This window comes from Ceratotherium simum, chromosome 19 (assembly GCF_057802395.1).
Source record: "Ceratotherium simum simum isolate JZ-2026a chromosome 19, ASM5780239v1, whole genome shotgun sequence".
NCBI classification, from domain to species: Eukaryota; Metazoa; Chordata; class Mammalia; order Perissodactyla; family Rhinocerotidae; genus Ceratotherium; species Ceratotherium simum.
Window position 1 is genome coordinate 6,426,681 of NC_141918.1, and position 26,979 is coordinate 6,453,659.

Consider the following 26,979-nt stretch of genomic DNA (forward strand, 5'->3'; position numbering starts at 1 on the left):
ACTTCCTGTTTGTCTGTTTCACTGTAGTGTGGGTTAAGAAACAAGGAAACTAATGTCCACTGTGTGCCAAGCATGTACTGAATTTCACTAAAATTAACACTTTCAATTTTTAGAATTGAGATTCAGAAAACTAAGTAACTTGCCAGAGTCACAGAGATGCTTACTGACAGACTGTACCCTAAAGCCTGGTCATTACTTTACTTCTAGGCCTTTCTGCCTCCTTACATTTATGCCTTCTTTGTTAGGGAAAGATGCACATCAACAAGATACTCTTTTTAACCTGTTTTTTTTTTTTTAACTTTAAAAAATTTTGAAATGATTACAGGCACTCAGGAAGTTGCGAAAATAGTACTTACAGTCCTGTGTACCCTTCACCCATCTTCCCTCCATGGTGACATCTTATGTGACTCCAGTACAATATCAGAACCAGGACACTGACGCTGGTACAATACTATTAACTAGACTACAGAACTTTTCACCATTTAACCTATATTCGTGTGTGTGTGTGTGTGTGTGTGTGTGTGTAGTTCTATGCAATTTTATCCCATGTATAGATTTGAATCACTGCCACCACAATCAAGATACAGAACTGTCCCCCCACACTGCCCTTTTATATTTTTACCCTCCCCTATCCCCAATCCCCTGGCAACCACTGATCTTTTCTCCATCTCTATAGTTTTGTCATTTCAAGACTGTTATATAAATAGAATCATACAGTATGTTATTTTTTGAGACTTTTTTCACTAAGCATAATGCCCTTCAACTCCATCCAGGTTGTTGTGTATATCAATAGTTCATTCCTTTTTATTGCTAATTAGTTTTTCAAGGCATGTATGACCATACCATAGTTTTTAACCATTCCCCCATTGAAGGACACTTGAGTTCGTTTCAGTTTTTGCTATTATCAAAAAGCTGTTGTGAATATTCGTGTACACATTTCTGTGAGGATTTAAGTTTTCATTTCTCTAGGATAAATGCCTAAGGGTGTGCAATTGCTGGGTCATATGGTAAGCGCATGTTTAGTTTTATAAGAAACTGCTGAACTATTTTCCAGAGTGGCTGTGCCATTTTACATGCCCACCACTGACGTGTGGGAGATCTCCGCACCCTCGACACTGTTTGGTGTTGTCATGATCTTTATTTTTCTGTTTCACTAGGTGTGTAGTGATATCTCATTGCAGTTTTAATTTTCATTTCCCTAATAGCTAATGATGTTGAATATCTTTTCGTGTACTTATTTGTCATCTATCTCCTCTTTGGTGAAATGTCTCTTCCAGTCTTTTGCCTACTTTCTAATCAGATAATTTCTTTTTTTACTGTTGAGTTTTGAGAGTTTACAAATGCTTCAATGTCTGATCCCTATCAGACATGTGGTTTGCAAATATTTGCTTCCAGTCTGTCCTGTGCCACCGTTTACTAAATTGGTAACATCTTACCATTTCCTAGAGGTTCTGATCTTCCCCTGAGAAGGTGGTTCTTACCTTTAACACACAAGTCCAAGTTTCTGGGTTTTTATTACAAAAGAAATAGTGGTTTCCCCACGCTCTCTGCGCTCCCTCTTCAAAAGATTCTGACACTTCCCTTTGAGGATGTCTTTTTCCACCCATTTTGTTTATGGTGATAAGATTATTTTCACCAATATGGTCAGCTCTCATGTACTTTTTGATCTCGTTAAAATGAAGTTAGCCCCCTCCGGTATTTATTCAGAATTAACCGTAAACAAAAAGCCTTTTGTGACTTCTTAAGGTCCTTGGGGTTTGTCTTCTTTTCTTGTTTGTTTGTTTGTTTGGTTTTGACTCTGTGGCCATCTATATTTTGTTGTCACTTTTTGCCATTTGCTTGTCAAAATGATCATCTGACAACTTTCTGAGTCTAAGCATAGCCAAGAATTCAGGGCTGAAGTTCTTTTTGTTCAAAATCTGTTGGCTTCTGTTATCAGTATTTAAGGGCAAACGACTCAAACCTTGCCTTGCTCCCAGCCAGAGAGATGTGAAGATAAGGGAAAACTGGAATTTTTCAGGTCTGCCTCTGCTTACTGAGTGTCCGCTGTGTGCAGACGTAGTGTGCTGGGGTGACTCCTATTAAAGGGGTTCAGAGAGCGCATTTACTCTTTCAGCCACCCGAGTTTGATTTCCTTCATTGTTGTGCTGATCAGTGTCCCCCGCAGTGTTGGATGATGGAGGGGAAAAGCTAGAGCCGCACTGTCTGGTGGCTCACCTAGTTGATAAACAGATTCAGGATGAGGACCCAAGTCTTCTACTTTCGAGTACAGTATTAGTCTGAAACCCAAAGAAGTCGAGATGTTTTGTCATTCTTTACTTTTTCACAAAGGGAACATTTTTTCACAATGTGAAAAAGTAACTAATTGGAATTTACTTAAACTTTCTAAGAAGTTAGTCTATATCTAGAGATTCCAATTAATAATTCCAAATAATAGAATTTTTAAACAATCCAAATTTTTATAAATCAGAATTAAAATAAGCGCTAAGCAAATACAAAGACACCCCTCTGAACTTTGTCTAATTGGGTACATAGAAAATTTTCTCGTTATGTTTTGCCTTTACTTTTAGATTATCTCACAACCATCCCAAGTTGCTAGGTAGCAAAATTATTATGGGACTAGCTCAGAATTTTCTATATTACAATCAGCCTTGGTGACTGAAAACACAGAGAGGACATGAATGAGGGGGGAAGGCTTTTCTCTACTGCCCCTAGATAAAGCATATGAAAACCTGTTTGTATCTACAGTGGATTCCGATTCCTTGCCAAAGGAACAATAGATAACATTTATGAGAATATGATCTTTGTGCACGTTGCTAGGTTACTCAATTTTGAACCTTTTTCTTTACAATACATAATCATAAAAAACCACCGAGAGAGATGCAAAAATAAGAAATAGGGAGAGGAAATGGGTAGTGTGAGTCAGTGGGAAATTGATATTATCACTAAGGCACGGGATACGGTAACACGTGTATTAGATTACTAGAAGAGAAAAGATCATTGAATACTAGCCAAGAAAAGATTCCAGTTAGCGACAAACTATAGTAAGGTACTTCCAATTCTAAAATCGCCTATTTTCCTAACTTCCTCAAAAGTGGGCATTTCAGTGTTGATCCTTAAGTTTTCACTGAATGAAATAATTTTCCCCAAATTACACACAAAAAATGATCTGCTCCTGTTGTGTACTTTGACTTAACTGCCCTCATGCCTGTATTGTTTCGTGTCTCATCAGATCATCGGCAACCCTAATATTCATCTCTAATGATATTTCTGATTTCCTGTGAATGAACCCTGTTTACCCAGAGAATCTTGTAAATCTCCGCAGCTGCTCCTGTATGTACTCTGTAAAATACATATATGTAAAATATCAAAACCGTCTGCACCGTCTTTCTGCAGGGCTGCTCTGTGAGCCCCCCCTCCTCCCCCCCCCCCCACGCCCATTGCTCTCTCGTCCCTCCTTCGGGGTGCATGCCCCCTCCTCCTCTGCTGCAGTCCCATGGGCCTTCTCTCCATCTCTGGATCACCCCAGGCCCTCTTCTGCCTCTGTGCCTTTTGTACTTGTTCTGTGACCTGGCAGCTGTGCTCCTTCCAGGTCCTTGGCAGAGCTGGTTTCTCATGGTGTTCAAACACCACCTGCTGAGAAAGCCCTTCCCTGAGTGCATCCTAGAGCTGAGAGCTCCCTGTGTTGTCCACCACAGATCTCTGCTCCCTTCCTTCCCAGCACATCCTCATGCATGGTTCCCCCACTAGAATCTAGCACTGTGAGGGTAGGGGCGTAGAGGGCTCTGAAATATTTGATTGACGAACGAATGAATAAATGAATTTTTAAAAAAATCAACATCAAGGTCATGAAGACTTCCTGGAAAAGGGCATTTGAGCTGAATTTGAAAAGTGGACTGTGTGAGGGTAGCAGGGGATAGAAGAATCAGAGTTCGAGGAGAGGTTTGTAAAGGCAGTATTATAAAATAATAAGCTTTGGAAGGAGGTGGGCCTGTGTATGTCTGTACTGGGCTGCGAGGGAAACAGGGATCAGTAAAGAATAAGCTTCGGGGAGCCAGGAAAAACTTCTGTGAGGGGAGGGACGTGATCACAATGGCAGCAGTGTGGCGTCTGGTGGATTAGGAAGAGAGTGCTCAGTAATTGCTGAGGAGTGAAAATCTCCACACCCCACATCCTGTCCTGCTGATTTTTTGCCTCATCAGTGATGAAGCTCATTAATACCCCAGAGTGAAACAGAATACAAGTGAAAACTGGGATTGTTTGGTTAGCACATATTTACCGATGCCTCCTCTGTGTCAGGCATTGTGCCTCTAATACAACGTGCTGTGAAAACCAGTGTCCGTGAGGCTTTGCAGTGTTGGTTTTCTCTCCTAAAATGAGACACAACTTAAAGATTTAGCTGTTGACACTTGAGCCAGTAAAGACAATGCTGGCAAATACTTACCTCCCTAAAGGGGAGGGAGATGTATTTAATTTAATAAATGTAATCCATCGAATACCCCGCACAGTAATAATTATGTATCTGGAACAGCAACAGATAAGTGTAACTATTGGAATGTGTGCTGCTTTTAAGAAACTCCAAGAGCTGCATGAAAGCATATGTGGTTTTCTTTTGTCACTTTGACTTCTGATATGTTGTTTGCTCTCTGGAGACCCAGTTTTCTTCTTCTGCCTGGACCTATACACATAACTCACTCCAGCTGTAACATCCTCAGATTACTCATGTCTCGATTTTTACCTTGTTTTGAAATTGGAGTCCAGTGGCTGATTTCACTAGCTTTGCGTTTATTTACAAAGCTGAATTCTAGTGAAATAACTCAGTCAGCAAAGATATTGTTTGTTTTGCAAAAATGTGGTATATGTCAGTCTTGAAACTAGTTCATGTTGTTATTGCCACAGAAAAGGAAACATTTCTTTTAGACTATTAGTGCTCTGAGCTGTTGCTTATTGATAGGGAAAGGGTAGTTGCCATAGCGACCTAACAGCCTCTGGACGGAATGCAGTCATGGCCTTAAGCATCCGGCAACCCACCAGTTTGGAGAGCCCCTCCGAAAAGAATTTTCTTTCATGGAAATTATTTGAGTTACTGAAATAAAAAATAGTTTAATTTCTGTAGCTCAAATTTGTCCATAGGTTTGTTTTGCATACTTACCTACTGTAATTAAAAGAAAAGCATTTATAATAAACACAGGACATGTGATTTTCTTCAGGAATGAGGTTAAATATGTTGCATGTTAATTAGTCCGTAAATATGTTCTCGAACCCACAGAGCAACCTTGACTCTTTTTCACGTGAGCCGTAGAGCTTGAAAACCAATTCAACGAGATGCTGGTCGAATGCACTTATCCATATTTGGGATTTTCGGAGTTTGTGTATGTTCTTAGGTTCTCATGGCATACGGAAATCTGCTCAAGCCATGCTGGGCGAAACCAGTGACTTCACACACATACAGAATACTCATAAAACAATCACGGAAATCGGCAGTTGGTAGTTCTGAACCCGAAATTGCTCGCAGGGCAGAGTGATGTGCGAACACTGTATTTACAGGACCGAGACCCCACATTTGCTCTGCAGCTGTGTGTAACGGTTATCAGTTTGGTGCGCAGCGTGATTGTTTTGGAGGGAGAATAGATGCCTCAGATCCCTTTTGGCAATGCTGAAGTAACTCAAGTCTGAAATGAATCAGATGCACTTAATTAGATTTGCTACATAATTAGCATTTGAGGAAACCTAAGGAAAATCCTTGTGGGTTGGTGATTTGCTATGTCAAATATCAGCATACTCATTTAGGGGACTGGGAATTGAAAATGATGAAATTCTAATGTATCCTAAACCCAGATATATTATATACACATATAATTTTTAAATCAAGCTTTTAAAAGTGATACTTTCCCAGGGATGACTGAGATGTTTGTCCCAGACAACTGGGACCTAGCTGCTTCCATGCGTGGGCGGACCCATCTGCACATACCCATGTCCACTCGATGGCACTTATGTGTGTGGGGCCAGCTTTACACCTATAGTGAGAGCCCACAGCTATTCAGTAACCCCCCCAGGGCCAGCTGTGGAAACTGTGCGGGTAACTACTAATTGACGCCTGTGAGTACAGTCTGGGACAGCGAGACCCCGATAGCACTTAGATGTACATTTTAATTTAAGATTAATTTGATTGCAATGTCTTGCTCTTGTCTGTTGTTTTAATTGCAAAAAAAAAAAAAAGAGTTTAATTTTATTCTCAAAAGACATTCCTTTAAATACTCTAGAAATTTTCTTCCATAGTTTTAGAGTTCTGCAAAGTTAGGTAACCGTGGAGAATAGCTATAAAATATTTACTGTGAGGAGATTAAATTTCATATTCCAGTGTAAGTTAAGGCTAGTATAAAACTTGTAACCCATGTTTATTTAAAATATTTTTCTAATCTATCCAAAAGCTGTCACATTCTTATCAAATTACTTAGCTGTCTAAGTTCATCTAGATCCATCACAGATAAGGAAATAAATGAAGGGAGGCGAGTTTACTTTCCTGATGAAGCACTTCAGTGATTTTTTTTTACTCTTATAGTAGAAGAAACTTTAAACTCACCGCCTACCATAGGTTGAACATTCAGTTTTTCCTGAGAATTCAAAATCAGCTTCAGAGCTCAGAGTGGCAGCTTATGCCCTCACTCAAGCAAGCTGTTAGTCATTAACTGGAAACAAGTTCCACTCGCGTCCATACTTCCCCTCGTTTACACATCTCTCCAGCGAGTATCTAAAAGAAACAAAACATAAATCCGAGCTTAGCCTACTGTAAGTCTAATTAAAGAGACCCATCTAGTCCCCAATGACCCCCCCCCCAAAAAAAAATGGGGCACTAAACTGCTAAGCTGTTTTTCTTTTTCTTTCTTTTTTTTTTTTTTGGTCTATTTTCGCCCCTGTCCCTCCTAGAAACCTGCACAACAGAGAAAGGGAAAGCTAAGAAAGAATTCTAGACATATATTCAAAGCTCTGTTCTTTGCCCTAAGTTCTCCTAGTCCAGTCCTTCTGAAAACAGAAAATAATAAGTTATTTTTTATGTGATTGTTCTAACGCGAGGGTCAGCAAATTCTGGGCCATGGGCCCAATTTAGCCCACCTCCTGTTTTTGTACAGTCTAAAACCTATTTCTAGTCTAGCCTACAAGGTACACAACATGACCAGCAATGGGGCAATTTTGTAGGCTTTTTATTAAAGTTAAAAAAAAAGTCTTGATTGGACTTGATATAAACAAGCAGACAATTCCACCGGTTTCTCTTTCACAGGTATAATGATGGTACTAGATATAAGTTTTACCCTGTCTCCAAGCAAGCCTCTCTTGCCCACTTTTAAATCTAGAGTCTTTTGCAGTGCAACCCCTGTTAACCAGGAGAGCTGGTTCAAATGCCAGCAAGCCTGGGTGCACCTGTGTGATCGTGGTCATCTCACTTAACCTTCGCCAGCCTCAGCTCCTCACTTGTCGCCTCCACATAGAGTTGTTGAAAGGATTGAGACCATATAATTAATTATACTCATTTATTACTAGATAAGAACATCTCTTTGGTTACTATTTAGTGAATATCTGGCTTTTCTGTTCTCTGTATGTATGTACATATTCCTTTTTCTGAACTGATAGGCACATGGATAAATACATTTCTTTTCCTAAAGGCCTTCATGTTGATTCTGGGGATATTCGCCAGGAGGTGTTGATTAAACACAGGATTGTTTGTTTGTGTCCCTGTGTGCTATGTACATCATTATCTGTGGCATATGACAAATAGGGGAACTCCTGGGATCTCTTTGGGGGAATCAGTGCTCTGTGTCTTAGCCTCTGATTTCTAATTGATGGACCTGATTGAATTTTATAGTTCAGCCTCAAGTAAGTAGATAAAAAATAGTAAGTAAATGCTCTGGTCCATCGAAATAAAATATGTGAACACTACCCTTTTAAATGAGCTATATAAATTTAGCTTATCTAAATTTATTAATAAACAGTACCTTTGGGCATGTCTAATATTATATTTTTACACTTAACTATAAAAGTATCCAGAACCAGGCCCCAGGCACTAACCCCTTCACTAGTGTATCTGTGGTTTTATGATGCTTGTGAGAAATTTGTCTACGATGAGAATGCAAGACAGACTTTGTGAGAATACATGCAGAATTGGTTCATTTCATCAGCATAAAACTTACCCAATATTGTGAGAAGAAGGCATATGTATTTTCCGCCTAGTTCTCAAAAATCTCTCAATTCTTGAAATTCTAATATGAAAATATGTGTATGCAAATGCACAGACTTCCAACTTGAAAAGTTTCTTTGTAAGAAATATTAACCAACTTTAAAGGTAGAGACATAGATATGTAAATAGTAAAGAGGAAAACATTTGAATTCTGCATTTTGTTTTTATTGGATACAGGCAGTAATTGCAATTGCTAGATTTGTTTTAATGAGCAGGTTAAACTAATCATGTTGGCAGAAGTCATCTGCATATAAATGAGAGCGCTTACAAGCCTTTTCTTACTCAGGTAGGATATTCTCGCCAGAAACTTGTTTGTTTTGTTAATTTGTTCAATTACTAAACTTCAGAAGTGCTATTCCTACTAGGATCCAATTAAAAGTTTTGACCACATCTCTCTAATAATTGATGATAGCCTAGAACATTATTTCTGCTGTGCTTTTCTTAGTACTATTACAGTGATCTAGTGACCAGAATTAAACTGCTGAAAATAACTTGGTCTGATTTATTCATTCAGCAAAACCAAGCTTAAAGGCTGTGTTGCTATGACACCCAAGATTAACTTTAAAAAAAAAAGTATACTTAATTTCAGTAAAAACATTGACACATCTCTTTTGGCATTGTGTAGATAAAATAATGTTGATTTTTCCCTTTTCCTTGCCCTTTTCACATTTGGCAAGTTGTTTTTGCATTCTTTTAAATATAAACTAAAACATAAACTAGAAATTTAACATATTTAAAGAGAAGGAAAAAGCATTAAAAACCTGTTTATATTGTAACAGAAGAGTATCATTTGTAAAACAGCAAATATTTTAGCCATCATTTTTTTATTCAGCTTCTCAAACTTTTTCAAAAGGTGGTGCTAGATAGGGGGGAATCACTTTATTCTAGTAGTTTCGTTTTCTAATTAGTCTTGAAAATTAAAAACAGGTTGCAAAATTGAGGCAGTGACAAATCCTAGTAGAATTTTCTTAGTGCAGGCTCAGCACCCCCAATTCTAAAAGAATATATTTTCCATGTCATGAGACAAAGGAATCATCAGGAAGCTTTAGCCAGGATCAATTTCTGCCTTCCGAGCACCATTTGGTGGTGTTAGAATGCTATACGAAGAAGAATTTTATGGAAAAACAAGCAGAAAAATTGAATGCTTTGTAGGATCATCAAAAGTCATTTTACAGGAGTATTTTAAATTCCCTGGTGCCAAGCAAAGCAAAAATCCTACCTTACAGAGAGCGATTTGTTCAGGAGGTGACCCAAAACTGCAGGTCGCTCATGTTTATCATTAGGCATCTGCATTCTAAGGGAATTGCACTTTCAGAATTTGCTGCCACTCGTGCTTTCTTCTATAGGAGGAATTTTGAACTATAAAATTTGAGAAGCTTCAGCGTCTGTGGAAATTTGAGAGCATTGCCCTTTTTTCCCCTCTATTGAATATAGAGTGTTTTAACAAAAGCATTGTAGCCACAGTGCATTTTAAATGTCAAATTTGCACATAGTATATCTCAAAAGAATTTAAACTTTAGATTTTGAACTTTGAAAACCTCAGAACATTTTTGGAGACTAATTGCAGCAAATAAACAGATAGTGTGACAGGAAGATTTAATGAAGAGATGATTTTTTTTAGCTGTTGTTTCTCACAGTGCTTTTCAGGTGAAAATGGAGACTCGGCCTCGGGTCCCAGCTGAAGACTGGATCCAGGAAGTTTGAAAGCAGAACCAAACCTGCACAGGTTTTACCTGGAAACCCAGAGTGGTTTGGATGGGGTGCTAGTTTTACCATTGTGTTTGCTAATTTAGTTTTTATGAAAATTAAAATAAGTTAATATTTATAAAGTATTTAGTACAGTCTCTGGGCCATAAGGAGCACTATGTACTTTTTTAAAAAATGATTTAGAGAAGATTATAAATTATAGAAATGAGTTGTCTGTTGCTTTCACTTATTTCTGATTTTAAAATAGAGAAGTTTACAAAACTTGTTTTGAGAAAAAAAAGCAATCTATATTATATAATAAATTATTGATTTTAATGTTAAATTTTGATTTTAAAATTTGTTCTACTTCAGTTTCTACAGTTAATATATCGAGATTTATAGATAACTTTATATTAACATGTTTATATTCTAACACGACTATTGAATTTGAACCAGGAATCATTTCTATGCATATTTTAATATCATTCTCCAACTTTGTTTTAGGTAGCTGGACTGTATTCAGGGAAACCCATTTAGATCAGAAATAATAATTCTAACTTCCATTTTAAAAATGGAATTTGCATTTTAATGAAAATCCTAATTTAGAATTCAGTTCCATTCTTTAACTAGCTGAAAGAAATCTTAGAAAATAAACATTGTACCAAGTTGCCAGTAATTTGCATTGAAGAGGAAGAAATGGAATTTTTTTAAAAAGTCAGAAGACACTGAGGATGGCCCAGTGAAGTTAAGTAGTAGAGATCTCAGCTTTTCATTTGGTCAGGATTATGATTTTACTTGGAAGCTTTGCTGAAATAGTTGGACTTGACTGTAAGTTTTAGGTGTTACACAAAGCTGGATAAAATTATATTATTCATATACTCTATTATTTAGTTATATTGGTTCAGCTGTGTTTTACAAGTGAGAGACCGCTTATCAGCAAGTGTTTATTGAATGCATCTCATGTGCTTACTATTAGAAAAATAAAATAAGCATAGCTCTAATGTTTGGGGGAGCATCCTGTTCATTTGGGGGTAGATTAGGGACTCTGCTGCCTGAAGAATTAATTTTATAGATCTGTGCTATATAGAAAATTGGTACAGACTAATATATATCTTAAGCTCTGTTTTAAAAACATGATACATACTATTTAAACCATTAGCTTAAATGAAAAATATTTTATTTTATATTAGTGAAGTTGTATTTATTTAATTCAGTAATAAAATTAATTTGGAGTTGCTGGGGTAGTGCCTTCACAGGTTTCTGTGACTCAGTTGCTGAGAGTGTGATTCAAGACACTAGAATCATTTTTTCTCATCTGCTAAAACTCGTGTTTTGGCTATGGGCAAGTTTTCATGGCAGATTTAAAACAAATATTCTCTGATATTATTTGGAAGCTGGGTGATGTCTAACCTTACATAAATAACTAGGACTAGTCAACTTGTAATCAAAACATGTCTCTAAGTTCATGAACACTAAAGCTATCAGACACATCATTTTTGTATTTTAATTTAGTTTTTCTCACATTTTTACAGTTTAACTCTTGCACTGCTCATTATGACCTCTAGGCAACTAATTGCATTTAGAAGCAAAATCTCTGTTTTATTGTTAATAATCATTAACAAGGACTAAATGGTATTGGAATTTAGATTTAAAACTAAGCACATTCTCAAATCATTTAAAGCTATTTCTTAATGTTTTCTCCTAGAGAAGGAATGATAACTCCATGATCTCTATATCTTGTCTTGGCCAGTGCTCATTATATTGATTTATTATATTGATTAATTTACCCTCACTCCCACCACCTCTTGGAAACAAAATATGTTCTCATAGTTTAAATGTTTTATGGTGGCATAATAATGATTATGTGATATAACCTGGACCTTTTTGTTTGCAAAGTAATTTAAAAATCAATTTTCTGAGTTATTACTTTGAAATTAAGTTGTGGACTGAGGTTTCCATTGTTCCGAGGAGGAACGTAAAATCCTGATTTATCCGATACTCCTGCAGGCACTGTATGCCTATTTTGACTTGTCATGTGTTTCTCATGACAGTGTCCTGCTTTTCTGACTTTCCATGAAATGCTTAGAAAAATTAGTTGAATAGTTTTTCAGGAAAATGAAGGGAATTTCATCAGGCTATATCAGCTATAAGAAAGTAGGAACAGCTATAAAAGACCTACAGTTCTCTCATCTCGCTTTAAACTTCACAGCTTTCCAGCTCTCGATTGTGTGCAGTCTTGCACAATGGGCTGTATCCAGCTTTCTGTCATTAGAAGAACTGGATAAAAATTATCCCAAAATTGTTCTTAGAAAGAAATCTGAGCCTGGAATTGCTTTGATTTAAAAAACAAAAGCCAGATAATTGCTTTAAAAATAAATCAAATGATATCGTATGGTCTTTATTCTTGACTCTATTTTTTGAGGTGTGCATGCCTTGCTTACCTTCAGTTATCTGTGGGCTCTTTTACTTGTAACCTTCTGGTAGATGACCGACAGGCTACTTTTCTATAGTACACTGCTTGGAAATTATGTTCTTTTTGACGGGGATTTTTTTGACCATTTCCAGAGCTCTTGACTCCTCTCTCTAGCCACACTTAACATCTGTCGTTTCAGCCCCAGGAACAGGCAATTAGTGTCAAGGCTCCCGGCTCCCCACCAGGGGGCAGCACCGCACCCTGCCTTTCCTTGAGGCCTGAGTGCCGCTGGGCTCCCTCATAACCTCGGTGGTCTCCGCCCTCCGTCCTCACACAGCACTGACTTATTTTTGGTATTTTCTTACATTTTTTAAGGCTTAGTAAGTGTCCAGTAAATGGTAGCTGCTCAGGCACTGTGCTATAAGGGATATGGCTTCTCCGTGTTGACTGTTGTGTGTCCCAGAATCCTGTCTTTAATGGTGATTTGTTCTATCATTTCAAATAACTCTTGTTTATTATAGAAAATCTTAAGAGGACAACAAACACCCAGCAATTATGGAGCACTACGACGTGTCAGGTATGAAACCAGGTACTTTTCATCTGCTCATGCACGCTCTGGAGAGGCAAGCTGACAGCAGTTGCAAAGCAATAGGATGACAGCAGAGCAGAGTTTTTAATGCTTCTATTTTGCTGTTGAGTAAACAGAGGCTTGGAGAGGTTAGATCATAGTAGAACAAAGATTCCCTTCAGATGGGACTCCAAATTCCATGCTGTATCAATTATATCATGCAGCCTTGCCATAAGAACAACGAAAGATTTGTTGAAAGTGAGCAGAGCCACAGTGAGGATGCCTGAGACTGATCTCGGTGGTGCAGCGCCTGTGACGTGGTGACAGGAGTTCAGGCTTGTGTACTTAGGGCTTTAATGGGGACACGGGGTTAAATGTCGAGAGGCCTCGCGTGATCTCGTGGAAGCCCTGATATATGTGCCGTTACGTATGCATACATATAATATATAACCTGTACTGCATTCATCAAAACATAGGAATAAATGCGGTATGCTTAATTTTTAAAAACCTATCAATAATATTTTATTTATCTTAAAACGATAATGAATCCTATTTTATTAAATTTGACTTACCTTCTCTTACCTGCTGGAAAATTTCCAGGATCTCTGTCCTCCGCCATTTCAGCAAGATACTAATAAATTTGCTTGTTTTGTTACAGAAAATAGGCAAACGAGAAATTTATTTTGCCTGCGTCTATGATTTTTATGATTTGGAATTGTTATGTCACGTTGTCACCTTCCTTTTCTGGGTATAATATGCATAGCAACCCAGATGGCTAATATGTAAACAATTGGAGTTATGCTTGTTTAAGTCCTTTAGGGTAGCCCGGGAGGTTCCCGACACCCAGGCCCAGTCATGTTGCTCTGTGTTCCCTTTGTGCCTCAGGGTGTGCTTACAGCTTCTTCACACGTCATAGCCTCTGCCTTTCTTATACATACGGAAGAGGCTGCTTAGACCTATCTTAACCCCGTATGCCTCTCAAGGTTCTGTTACAAAACCTTAATCCCAGCCTGCCTTCCATTTTACCATTCTTTTTTATTCCTATTTTTTTTGTTGTTGTTATGGCTATCCTAAATAGTAGTGCCTCAGAATTTACAGAGGAGTGACTGAGAATATGGGCTTTGGAGTTGAGTTTGAGTTTGACTTGGCTACGTATGTGGCTGTTTGACCTTGGGCCAGTTCCTTCACCTTGGTTTCCTTGTCTGTGAAGTGGAATGTAATACCAACCTCATAAATTTGTTAAAATGATTAAATGAGATAAAATATAACTCATTTAGCACCATGCTTGCTACCTCATAAGTACTGGCTACTATCTTTATTATTAACATATTTTAGAAAGAAGATTCTCATAGTTAGAAAAAAACATATTCAGAAGTAAATTCAAATATCATAGTCTAGAATTTCACACAAGTGTCTTTTGAAGGGATATCTCTTTTTCCTGATTATTTATGTGAAAGCACACACCATGACAAAACACATGTAGGCATCACTATGTGACTGGTTTAGGGTTCACTTTCAGGCCCTTCACTGGGTCCGGGGTGAAAACTCTGGATCACAAACAGCTGGAGAAAAGTTTCTCTTGGCACCTGTCTGGGTTCTCTTCGGTTGCCCCTAGTTACACGTTACACTGGGATCTGCTTTGGAACCTCACAGTCACATCTGCCATTGTTCCATGTGGATTGAGCCAGTCCCCAGACAAGCTCTCCAGGGAGAGACCAGAAACTGACGTTTCCCGTCTCGGCCCCTGGGCTGGACGCGGCCTGCAATCCTCACACAACCCTGTGGGTTCGGTGATTATTTCTTCCTAGTTTTATGTCCATTACTATTTCTGAATCAAAAATCATCAAACAGTTTTAAAAATAATGTGTGTGCTTATATGGCCGAGGGACAAGAAGAATATGATTAGTCTGGATTGTCTTGAAAATTCAGGGCACATCATTGCTATGGTTATGGTGTCATAATGTGGTATATAATGAAGAGAAAGAGAGACTTTGTGGAGGATTAATCTGGTACATAGATCTACAAAGGTGGCAGTGAGATTCAAATATTTCTTTTTCTGTGTGTGTGTGTGTGTGTACAGCTTCTGTATGAAAAAAATAGGCTGAACAAGGATGCCTTGTTGTGATGGTTGCCCAAAGAAACACAGCCACACAAATCATTTGTATATGAACCAGTTCAGTGCGAAGTTACTGTACAGCTGCTCGAACCAAACATCTTGTTTCCAGTTGCTTTAAAAGAAATTTTAACACGACTCCCTGGAAGGAATAACTTAGGTCTCTTTTAATATACTTTAGTTAGCAAAACATTAAAACGTCAAACGGTTTCAGTTGGTCAGGGTGTATCCTTATACAATTGAATCATAGTCTTCTGGTATGTATCCTTGAATTATCTTCCATGATTTTTACAAAATATTTTGTATACTTATATATAGTACTTTACAATCAATTAATTCCACATAACTTAGTGATTGTTTCCAAATTAAGGAGATGCTACATGTAAAATTGCAAATTTATGTAACATAAAATAGAAACTTTTATTCACACAGGAAAATGGTTCTACACTTTACTCTTTTCATTTATTTCAGTGTCATTGAGTTACTAGAGTAATACTGTTGTGTGAAAACTGGAACAATACGTGTAAAGGATGACATGGAGGCCTGTCTCACCTCCTGGCCACTCCCGCCCTCACAGGGTGACCGCTGTTTACATTTCCAGTGTGACCTCGCGGATCACTGCCAGTGCAGACATACAGATGTCTTCTTGTAAAGAGTGATTCTCAAAAAATGAGGAATTAGGGGCATTGCTATTTGGAAAAAGAAATTTTAGTTTGATGATGTTAGTCATTATGCTGAAAGGAGTGATTTTCACAAACACTGGCAGATCTTTTTGTTGTGGGCCAGCTTTCCAGGGTCTGAGTACAAAAAACATTGTATTTTATAACAGGTGTAAAATCAAAGGCATTTAGTGGACTATTTTGCCCTTGATTTTCTGCATTTTGCAATGTCCATGCATAGTTTGTTGATGAAGAGTGTGGTATTTAGGGAAGATGGAAAAACAGCCCATGTCAACTAAAGGAATAAAACTGAGTTAATCCCAAATTGACAGTTTAAATCCCTTTGAAATTACTTGTTGCAATCAAGAAACAGTCCACCAGTCTGTCATCTGCTTTGAGCATATTAGTGGTGGAATTTCTTAGGTGCATCTTTAAACCTTCAGGAGGCAACGGTCTCAAGTTGTTAGTGAAGGTTTCCTGCTGCCGGAAAAACCACCACTGACTTGGTGTCTGATCCTATGCGTCACAGTGGTTGGGAGCAGAGGAGGTCCGTAAATGGCAGTGGGAGCTAATTTGTCCTGTTCCCAGGCCCTTTCCGCCCTGATACACTTGTCACTTGAAGAAATAAGCACAGAGAGTGGGGCTGAGCTTGAGGTATCAGGATTCTGTCATGTGAAAGTTTCTGCTCAAATGAAAATTTGAAAATACAGTTAGTAAAATATGTAAGAAAACGTGGACTTCCTCAAACCCTTTGTGAAGCAAAGCAGTGTAGAAAATGGTTGTATAAAACTCCAAAGGTGTTATTTCAGGTAATAGCTGTGAATGGTAAAATTTATATCATTTTCCTAAGAATAGTTTAATCACCTCTGTCTCTTTTTAGATCTTTTTAACTCTCTAAAAATTTCATTTTCAGATTTGAATTTGTCACCTGAATAACATTTTTTTTTCCCTGAAGATAATTTCCTCAGCATTCTCCTGTGTTTGGCGTTTTACATTTTTGGGGACTCAGATCTCTGGCCTCCTGGAGTCCATAGTCTCTCAGGGGAGACAGATAATTGGGCTACTACAATGGGTTGTGCCGAGTTTCGTGCTCTGAGAGTTCAGACAGAAGCCCCTCCCTCATCGGTGGCGCAGGGTTGGCGAGGTGCTGTCAGGGAAGGCTGCCCAGTGGAGGTGATTCCTCGGGTGGTACCTGAGAGATGTGTGCACATCAGTCAGGCGAAGAGCAGTGGGCTTGGGGACGGAGTGGCCAGGGGACCGACAGCATCTACCAGAGCCCGGCCATGAGAGAGACCGGGACACAGTCAAGTAACTGGTGGAAGTTCAGTCAGGCTGTGTAGAGTAATTACAAGCATTTCTTATGAAAGTAATACATGTTCGTTGTATGTAAAATTTGAAAAACACACGAAACAAGAAAACTTGTACTATTACTAATTTTAAGCTGCAGAGTTTACTGTGAACTTTTGTTATGATTTTGTCATGCCTCATATTTATACTTGTAGAACAGCTTGTTTGGTATAATCCCAGTTTGGCTTAAACAATAGATATGTATGTAGGCATAAAATTCATATCTATGTATGTAAACATGTTTTAAGTAAAACTGGGATCATGCCAAACATGCTATTTATTACCTGCTTTTTTCACATTACAATAAACTCAGTTATTTTAATGCCCTTGGATGCAATTGTATTTTAAGTTGAAATGTTTCATCTCTGTGGATAAAAAGAAATATTCTTGCAGTTAACCATCTCTATTCTTCTCTACAGGAAGAATGTTTCCTGAATCTAGAGGCTCCTATATCAAGAGTATGTGGGTATGACACGCCGTTTCCCCATATTTTTGAGCCATTCTACATCCCAGACAAGTGGAAGTGCTATGACGCCCTTCGAAAAATGATCAACTACTGACCCCATAGGTAAGTCAGCCCTGCGTTTTGAGAAAGCTCATGTGTCCCTGACATTAATGTATGTTAACCAAGGAACAACAGTCGTCAGTGCATTGTATTTTGATAAATGGCAACTTCCAGAAGAAAATATGGATTTCAGAAAAAAATTCAAATTTATAAGTCTATTTACATTTAATAGAAACATATCAAGCATACATATTATCTGATTTGTATAAAACAGATGCATGCATATGTTAACATTGAATAATCATAGGTGAAAATGCTCTCTGCTGTGGTTTGATTGCAAATATACTTTTCCCCATCGTTCCAGCTTTTACTCTCATTTCTGTATATTTTTAACCAGCTACTTAAACTGTTCATGAATAGGGGTATTTTCTGTTACTTAAAGATGGCCCTTCACACACTTTAAATCATACTCTTGTGATTTAAACTATGGGACAATCCATGGTCTTCTGAAATTTGCTTTTATATTATCTGAAAAATAGGTTTTTTGAACAGGAAACCTATTTATTATGTATAAGGGAAATTTTTACTTAAAAAAAAAAGTCCACCACTACCATTTCCAGAACCTTTTCTGGCAAGTGAATGTTTTAAAATTGTAGACAATAAATGATATTTATTCATTACGATTTTCCAAGTCATGCTTATCTGCTCCTTCAGCAGTGTTATTCTAGCAAAAATGAATACCATTAAAAATGGTTAAGTTAGTTTTAGGGTTTTAATATAGAAGTTGCTATCACTGACACACTGATTTATTTTATCTTTGGCATTTTTGAAATGGTTCAGAATGCCTAGATAGGGATTAAATGCTTTACATTTTAATATCTAGTTGTCCAAAAAATGATAATATACATTTTGAAGAACCATAGCCTTTCAAAGGAAAAGGGAGAATAGGCTCTGTGTAATAACACAGCCCATACTTTTTTAAAGATAAGAAAGACTATAGTTCTTGAATTCTGTGGGTGTGTAGTAAAGCCAAGTCACCTAAAACCAGAGAGAAATACCTTTAAATTTGTGCAGATGGAGAAAATAATGCCCCCCCATCTGCCACTATGATCCCCACATTTTTGCAGTTCTATTCTGAGAATATTGTTACAGATATAGGTTAGGGCCATCAGTTCACATATCCCGCGTCCCCTCGGACATGCAGAGGTGGACGCTGGATTTCTGATGTCCTCTGAATGTCCATGAAAGCAACTAAGTCACATCTAGGACTGTTAGAGGACTTCCTCACTTTTGTTGTCCACTTTGTTCCTTCCATGGCCCATCCATAACGGAGAGTCAAGGGAATAACGTGTGGCCGTATGCCTTGTTGCTATTTTTAAAGTAATATTTAGGTTCTGGTTTTAAATTTGGATATGTATTTCTTTTTAAACATAAAAAAATATTTAAACCTAACATGAAAATATGACAGAAGAATAGCTCTTCTATGCTAAAAGTTAAATATGGCATTAAAGAAAATAGTCATGCAATTGAGAAAATATGTATTTAATTTGCAGTGGCTAGAATGTCTATAATTGTTATTGATTTCTTTTACAGAAAAACTGGAAGATTATGACTTGATACGGAAATATTTTTTTGAATTTTTTGTATTTCCTCAGAGTTATCTCCTTGAAAATAGAGTTTTTATGAAATAACCCATCTTGGATATTGGCTGAAAAATTATAAATTATTATATTAACACATATGAATTAATGATTTCCATTAAGAGTATTTTAGATTAACTTTTTAAAATGTTCCACATGGTAGTCTTATAAACTCCATTTAATTATGTCTGTAAATGTTGGTTGTGGGATAGTATCAATAAAACAAAATCGGATTGTCTTCAGGTTGTGTGTCCTTTTCTTTCATTAGTGAAAAGAATTTTTGTCGCAGAGTAATAGATTGTTAACTTGCTAATTAAATCTGAATGAAAATGAAATGTTTAGAAATGCTAATTTTTCAACTTTATTGTATTATTTGGTGTAGTTCTTTATGGCTACGGTGGTTGTGTGTTGATGAAACTTCTGGAATGTTTTTGCTTATTCTTCCCTCTAGTCTCAACAGGGTGTACTGATGGACACACTGACTTTTTCTCTGGAGCCTCGTGGGGCAGGATCATCCTTGTTGCGTCTCTTCCTTATTTTGGGAGATGGACAGCATGAGCCTGTCTTTTACTATAAAATCACCAAGCTTTTGCTGCAGTTGTATTTTTTTTGCCATGATGTTGCAAAGCAAATATTTTTTCCACATTCTTTGTATTATTATGTAGCTAAAAGGAAAAACAACATTAGCAGCAACAAAAGGTTCTGACAGGAGGAAGCTTCCTTGTCGGGGACTCTGCCAGGGCCTCTTGTTCCTTGCTGGGCCTCTTCTGCCTTCACCGCAATTTTAGACAGGCCTAAACAGCCTCAGGAATCCCTTTGCAGAGCCCTCATTCCTGGCCCTGCCACCTCCCCTCCCAGAGATTCCAGAAGAGTTTCTTCTCACCAGTTCCAGCAGAAAGATCCCTGCCTCCAAAAAAAGCAGAGAAACAGGGTCATATAGTATTTTTCTTTTTCTATAAACACTGAAAAAATGGACATTTTCTTATGATCACTAATGTATATGTTACTTTAAAACTACAATTTGAAAAGTTGGTCTGTTTATTTTTATCAGATATTTGGAGGAGGATATAGAAAGTAACATTTGTAGATTGTCAGAAACGTGGAGGTAAAGTAGAGGCCCTTTATCACAGATTCTGGATAGCAGTGGGCTGAAATAAAGAACCAAAGCATTTGTTAGGGGTAAAAATAAAGCCCGGTTCTTCGTTTAAAAACAGAAACCCCTATACAGTACAGGATGGGAAAAGATGTACTTGTCAGCAACAAGTTTGGAAAAGATTTAGGGAATCCATTTGGTTTATGGTACAGGACATTCTGAGTTTAAGACGCCAAAACTCAGTATAGACCTTGGCTGTGGTCTTTGCTCTCCACCGAAGACTCGAGGCATCCTTGCAGGGCACTCTGCACGCACATGGGCGGGCCGGCAGAGCAGGAGATGTGCAGTAGCCAACCGCAGCTTGGCCCATAATGGGTTCTATTTGAACATACTTGTTTTGGTTGAACTTATTTTTTTAGTTGATATTATTTATGATTTTAGTTGAAGTTCCTTATTTTAAGTTATATTGCCATGGTATCTTTTTAATACTAGTTTTTTCTATCCATTTGTTATTGTAAGAATATTCCTTTAGCTATTTTGATTTTATTTTCTTTAACTCTGTTTTTGAAATGGCAAGCATGGGGACAACTGTGGGGATCATGTATGCACGAAGTGCCTGAGTTTGAAACCACTCTCCCTGCTCTGGTTAGCCCTGTAGTCCCCCCCCAGTACATACCCACTTGCCTTCCAAAATAAACACTTACAGTTAATACTAAACTCAGTCTGTGGCACAAGAGGTACATATACATCTAAATAATTGTCTTAAATACATTTTTTTACGTGAAACAAATGTCCCATATTGTGAAAATAAGAAAATAGCAGTGAGAGACACTCAAGAGATGTTAAATGAATGCCAAATTCAAAATCCCCCGCAACTCCCAGCCTCAGCATAATAACAAGTCTGCTCCCTGTGACAACATGGATGTATGAGCAAATATAATCTTATATAGTTCAAAGTATCCAATTCCTTTAGCAAAAAAATATGATATAACATTCATGTTCTATACAACTGGTAGACATTATCCGAGCTAAGTGAACAGATCTGTATACATTCGAAGAAGAAATGAGGCACAAGATTGAGAAAATTACCTTGTTTCAGTCCCTTAGGTTTAGTCACATAATGGAGACCCTCTCGGTGAGAATCCTGAGGAGAGGCCCACAGAGGGTCCATGCCCAGTTTAGTGAAATCCCTTTCCCATCAGCTTGCCTGTGGGGGATGCATGTGGTTGCTGGCTGTCCGGCACCCCTGCCCCCGCCTTCTAGTAACAGCTCTGCTGTTTGTTTGGAGAACTCCCTCTCCCCACCGCATGTGGCTCTGGAGGGACTGCCAATCCCAGTGCCGTCCAGCAGTAGCCACAGAGATGGCCCTGACCCAGGCCCGGTCGGGTACCTCAGAATAGAAAGTCAGGTTACCCGTATAGAAAGAAAACTCACCTCAGCCTGCCAGTGACCCTAAATTCTAAAGGTTCTCAAACTTCTACCTGTTCCAGGTACACCAAGGATACAGCTGATAGGTGTTAGCCAGCTGGGCACACTGCGTTACCTTCAGCAGAAATGCTTGGCTGAGGGCTGAGGGGCATGACCCCAAAGCCAGCATGTTGGAATTTCCAGGGAGACATGAGTTTTGGAGACTCTGATGTGTTCCCCTAGGCCATCTAGTTTGGAAAGAAAGAGAAAGTATTCATATATGGGCAACGATTTGGAAACCCTGATACCTGATACCTCCCTGAATATGGTAATTAAAGATAATTGCCAGGAAAACGAGAAATAAAATAAGAACAAGAATGAGGCAATCGTAGCTGGGAAGGACTGGAAATAAGAATGGAAACCGTTCACCCTACTTTCAGTTTAATAGATGAAGTGGACAAGGTAAGTGATAGGGTTAGTCAGTAGAAATCTATTGTAAACTTGGTGTCTCCATAATTAGAGAATATATCGCCTTTTAAAGTATACACAAGCTGTTTAAGAAATTGATCATATACTAAGGCCCAAAGAAAAATAACAGTAAATACCCCAAGGAAAAGAGTATTAAAAGGCATCATGTCTTCTGACCACATCCCAAATTAATCACAAATATTCCAGTTACTTAGAAATGAAGAAGCACCCAGCTAGGTAACTGTGGAACCAAGGAGGAAATGCAAACAATTACAGAATATTTAGAACAGAAGAGCGCTGATGTGCTTCAGCCAAAATTTTACTCAGAGGTCAATTCATAGACTTTAAGTCTTTTAAAGAGAAAAACTGAAAATATAAGAATGCAAGAATAAAGAAAGAAGAAGCATAAGGATGAAAAGAATAATAAAGTTAAAAGCAGAAAGTCCCAAATGAGAAAAATAAAACTGTAAAATTGAAAATGTGAAATTTCAGTTTCATTTCACAAAAATGAAAGTTTTTAAAAAAGTTTATAATGTCTCTGTCCCGTGAGGGTGGAGGTTTTTATGTAATTGTGGTGTCAGCATATAAGGGCCACATGCTGGCTGTGCCTATGTCGACCAATACTGTCAAGGTCCTTTGAGGGTAAGAAATTATTTAGGAAAATCTAATTGTTTACCCAAAGTATTGATAAGCAAAGGACTTTGTTATTAGGATTATTTATTCCATCATTTTAAGATAATAATTATTAAGGTCTTGTTTTGCTGAAAGTCCTTCAGTTTCTTGCTGAGGCCTACTTGGCTGCCATAAATATTTTATTTACTATGAATTTTTATAAGGTACAGTGACTATAAAGAATTAGAATAGTTATTTAAAAAATGTTTTCTTGATCATTTGGAACATCTGCCTACTTATTACCCTGGGGTTTTTTTCCTCCATCCACAATGTTTTGCTGATTCCACAAAGGCGGGGGCATTTGGTCTGTCTGTTTCCTACCAATTCGGCGGAGCCTACGATAGTCCTGGTCTACAGAGGGTCTTGATATGTCGCTGAACAAACAAACAAACAAACGGAGGTGCAGGCCTATTCTGGAATCAGACGTTGACCTGAAATCACTTAGGTAGAGCCCTCTTTGGGTAGTGTACACATCTAAAGTGATATTTTGATTTTATGCCACTTGATATTCTACACCACCAGAGGCATGGGTTGTATTTCATTTCTTAAGGAAATTAGGAACAGGAACAGTCCTTCATGCAGGGCTAAACCTCAAGGGTCCCCAAGAGAGGAGCATTGTTTCTGTATTTTTAGGCCTGTTTCTCCAGATAGATTTCAAAACCATGTATTTTTTAAGTGGCTCTATGACAATATTGTGCATCACAGTGTATATGCAAATGGACAAACTAGAATAGAATGCTCTTTCAAAACTGTTAATTTAGGGGTGATGAATTCTCAGTAGTTTCACTTTATTTTCTTAATCTTCTCTGTTCTTGAAGTTGCAAATGGAGTCAGCCTGGCTCAAAGTTATCCTCTAGTGGCCCTATGTCCTGTTCCCCTTCTTCTGGTTGGTAGATTCTACAGACTTGAGACTGGGCCAGTGGTAGGACACCATCTTCTTGGCCACAATGACTGGTCGAGGGATATGGAAGGTGATCAAAGATGGGCCAATCAGAGCCCTTCTTCAGGATTTTTCAAACAAATGGATCCGGAAAACTGTTGTTCTGGAGGGACCTATGGCCACCTTTCCTATGGAGGAAGGCCATCTTTATCTGTAAAGGAACAGAACCAATGTACTGAGGAAAGCTGCAGGGCAAGATGGAGTCAGTCCTGGCCAGGTTCCAGTCTCTGGAGTCAGTCACCCCCAAGACCAGCCCCGCTTCTGCCTCCTGTAGCCTCCACTGTTCCCTTCTTCCTTTCATTCTAGGAGGAATTACTCCACGAGCCTTCTGGCAAACCACTACTTTCTTTGTTCTAGGTTGGATTTCTGTTGCTTACAACCAAAGCCATCCTAATCCAGTCATTCTAATGCTTTGAAATATATTCAGTTTGAAAGAAGAAAGTCTGCTGTTTTTAATAAAATATACTGGGGAAAACCCTCCACCTTTGGGACTAGTCTATATATTGTGCTTGAATTTTTCTTATCTATGACACGCACATTAGCTGCAGGTATTGCTGTGTGAATGTCAAGTGTCTTGGCTATAAAATAAACTTTCAGCCTGAAAGTTGAATGCTGGCAACATTCCCTTAGGCCAGGAAAATGAGCAGTTCCACAGCATCTGTCTTTTAGAAGCCTTAGTCTTTGGAGGCTTATTCATATAAAGTTCTTTACTGAAGTCACGAGACCTTAGAACTGTTGTTCAACTTACCCTTACAGCTGAAAAACAGCCCTTGGGAGTTTTCTTTTTCAAGGAAATTTAATAGTATGCCTATTGTCAGTCTAATAGCAAATTTTTCTTTGAGAATATTTTGTGTAAATTCCTCCTATTTACCCTCCTTCCATTGAATCATAAGTTTACTTTCACCCTTATTTCATCTTTTATGTGAAATATTTCAAAGGGATTAGAGAACAATGTAGTGAACGTCTGCGTACCTTCCACCTAACGTAAATATTGTGAAGTACAATTCGTCTTTCCTAGGCTACCCTAACCCAGAGGAAAAATTAAAGCCCCGTTAATAGTCACAAGTAGTGTTTTTTAAAAAAATTCTGTCCCATCTGCTAGACAGCCTCACAAGAGTTTCTCTAGTCAGTTTTGGAAATTGCTGGAGCGTTACTTTCGAAGTCATTTGAACAACCACATGGAGTCCACGCTTCTCTGGCTCCAGCTCCCCATAGAAATGTCAGCTGCCGGCAGCTCCAGAAGGCACCTCAGGGCTGCTACTGCCACAGGGGCCATCTGCAGCCAGCCCTCACTGTCCTGAAGTGTGGATGCCATTGATGCTGTTCTTCTTTGGGCCCCTAGAGCTGAGACGGTGCTCTGTGTTCTCCCTAGAAGCAGGAAAATCTCTCCTCTCCCGTTGAGATAGTGATCCCAACACAGTGTGGCCGTGTGCCCCCAACATCTCATGGACATTTGGCAAAACAGATCAATTGTTGTGCTTAGAACCCCTCTCCCTCTCTGGGGCTCAAGCCCTGTTATTGGTCTAAGTCTGGCTCCCAGCTCCCTCTTCTCTGAGAATGGACTTCTCCACAGGCTGCTCTGTTTCTCAGTACATGTTGACCATCGGACCCCTTGCCCGCCAGTCCCACAGGCCAGTCCAGATCCTAGAGGAAGCATCCTTTAGTCCTAACTTGGCTTACTCTTCTAAGGAAAGACCTCACGTCTATCAGATTTATTTGATGTTATTATGTGCACAGTAACAATTTTCATATAGATTATGGGAAAATTGCCTAGGAGAAAATGGAACAGCAGTGGTTTGTGATTTATGGTACATCCATATGATTAGATGCAATGTAGAATTTGGAAGTAATGATTATGGAAATTATGTAGCAACATGCTCATTATATACTTTTAAGTAGAAAAATCAGGATGCAAAATTATATGTATATTATGGTTTATGATTACAACTATTATTACTTATGATTTTTCTGGTGCAGGGATAGAAAACATAGCAGTGTTAGAGTGAGGACCATGATTTATGTCATAATAAAAGAATTTATTTTTGAGCGTGTTTATTATGCAAAGTAATAAAGTATTGAATATATACTTTGCTAAACTATTAGCAAGTATCAAGCATTGCATAACCTTCCTGTTCTTTCAAACATGGCCCCTAAGCACGAGTACTAAAGAATCTTTTTGTTCCTCTGATCACTTCAAGAACCTGAAAAAAATAAAATACAATTTTTTAGTCTTTCTCCCTCTTACATTCTCTCTTTCTCCTCCCTCCCACTGTACACATTCATGCACACACACATACATGCACACACACACACACACACACACACACACAGCCCACGAATGATTTGTTAGATAAACTCAGAAGGGAAGATTTAAAAAGAAATAATTCACCTTCTGCAGTACTATACAAATGCCTTTGTAAAGTTTTCACCCTTTCTATTAAGATGTATAAGTTTATTAGTTAGAGTCACAGCAGAAAAAGCATGTCACATTCAAAGGTTTTAATTGAATAGAGTTTAGTCAAGGACTGTTTACAAAGGCACGGGCAGGTGTCGGGAACTGGGAAGGCAGGGTGACACGCTACCACCCGCAGCCTGAAGGGGCAAGGGGGAAGGGACGGTCCTGGAGCCTGGTGAGAGCTACGGCCTGGCCGTGGGCAAGGGGCTGCCTGACAAGGGATGTGGCCCCAGAGAAACAGAACAGCTGCTGAAATAGTGGGGGAGAGGGGAGGGTCCATATCCTAGTCTCTCTCCTCCTACCCCCTGATGGCCTGCCAGCGCTTACCATTGGCCAAACCCAATTGCACACCTAGAGACCGAGGTAGCCTCGTAATGCAGTGCCTAGAAGTCAGCCTGTCCAGAAACAGAGCAGCGCAAGAAGGGTGGAGAATGGATTTAGAGAGGCAAGTGGAGATAACCAGCACACAAGCCCCCAGCTACTCCATGTCATAGTAGACAGTAGTACCTGTACCTCTTGAACCGTAGACACCTGTTTAACCGCAAGCTTACTCTTTTTGAAGCTGATGGAAAATGTAAATGCTTTTTGGTCATGCCACCTTTTCCTGGGTGGGCCTGGGCTTTTGATGGCTATGTGTTCTGCCGGTGGAAATTTATGGCAGAGCTTCTGTACCCTGCATGTGCAGCGATACTCTGGGAGCCCCCAGTCTTCCTGTGGAAGCCTGGACGGGTGCGCTTTCAGCCTGTTGCACTCTGCCATGCTGGAGCCCTCCTGTGCTGT

General features: G+C 38.7%; 1 protein-coding gene across 1 annotated transcript in view; it reads left to right on the forward strand.

The window, feature by feature from the left end:
* Positions 1–17,587, forward strand: part of BCKDHB (branched chain keto acid dehydrogenase E1 subunit beta) — a 218,429-nt gene extending 200,842 nt beyond the window's left edge. The window contains exon 10 of the mRNA XM_004422060.3: positions 17,439–17,587. Coding sequence (XP_004422117.2) covers positions 17,439–17,579 — 141 coding nt within the window. The 3' untranslated portion in view covers positions 17,580–17,587. The remainder of the gene's footprint in view (positions 1–17,438) is intronic.
* Positions 17,588–26,979: the final 9,392 nt, after the last annotated feature.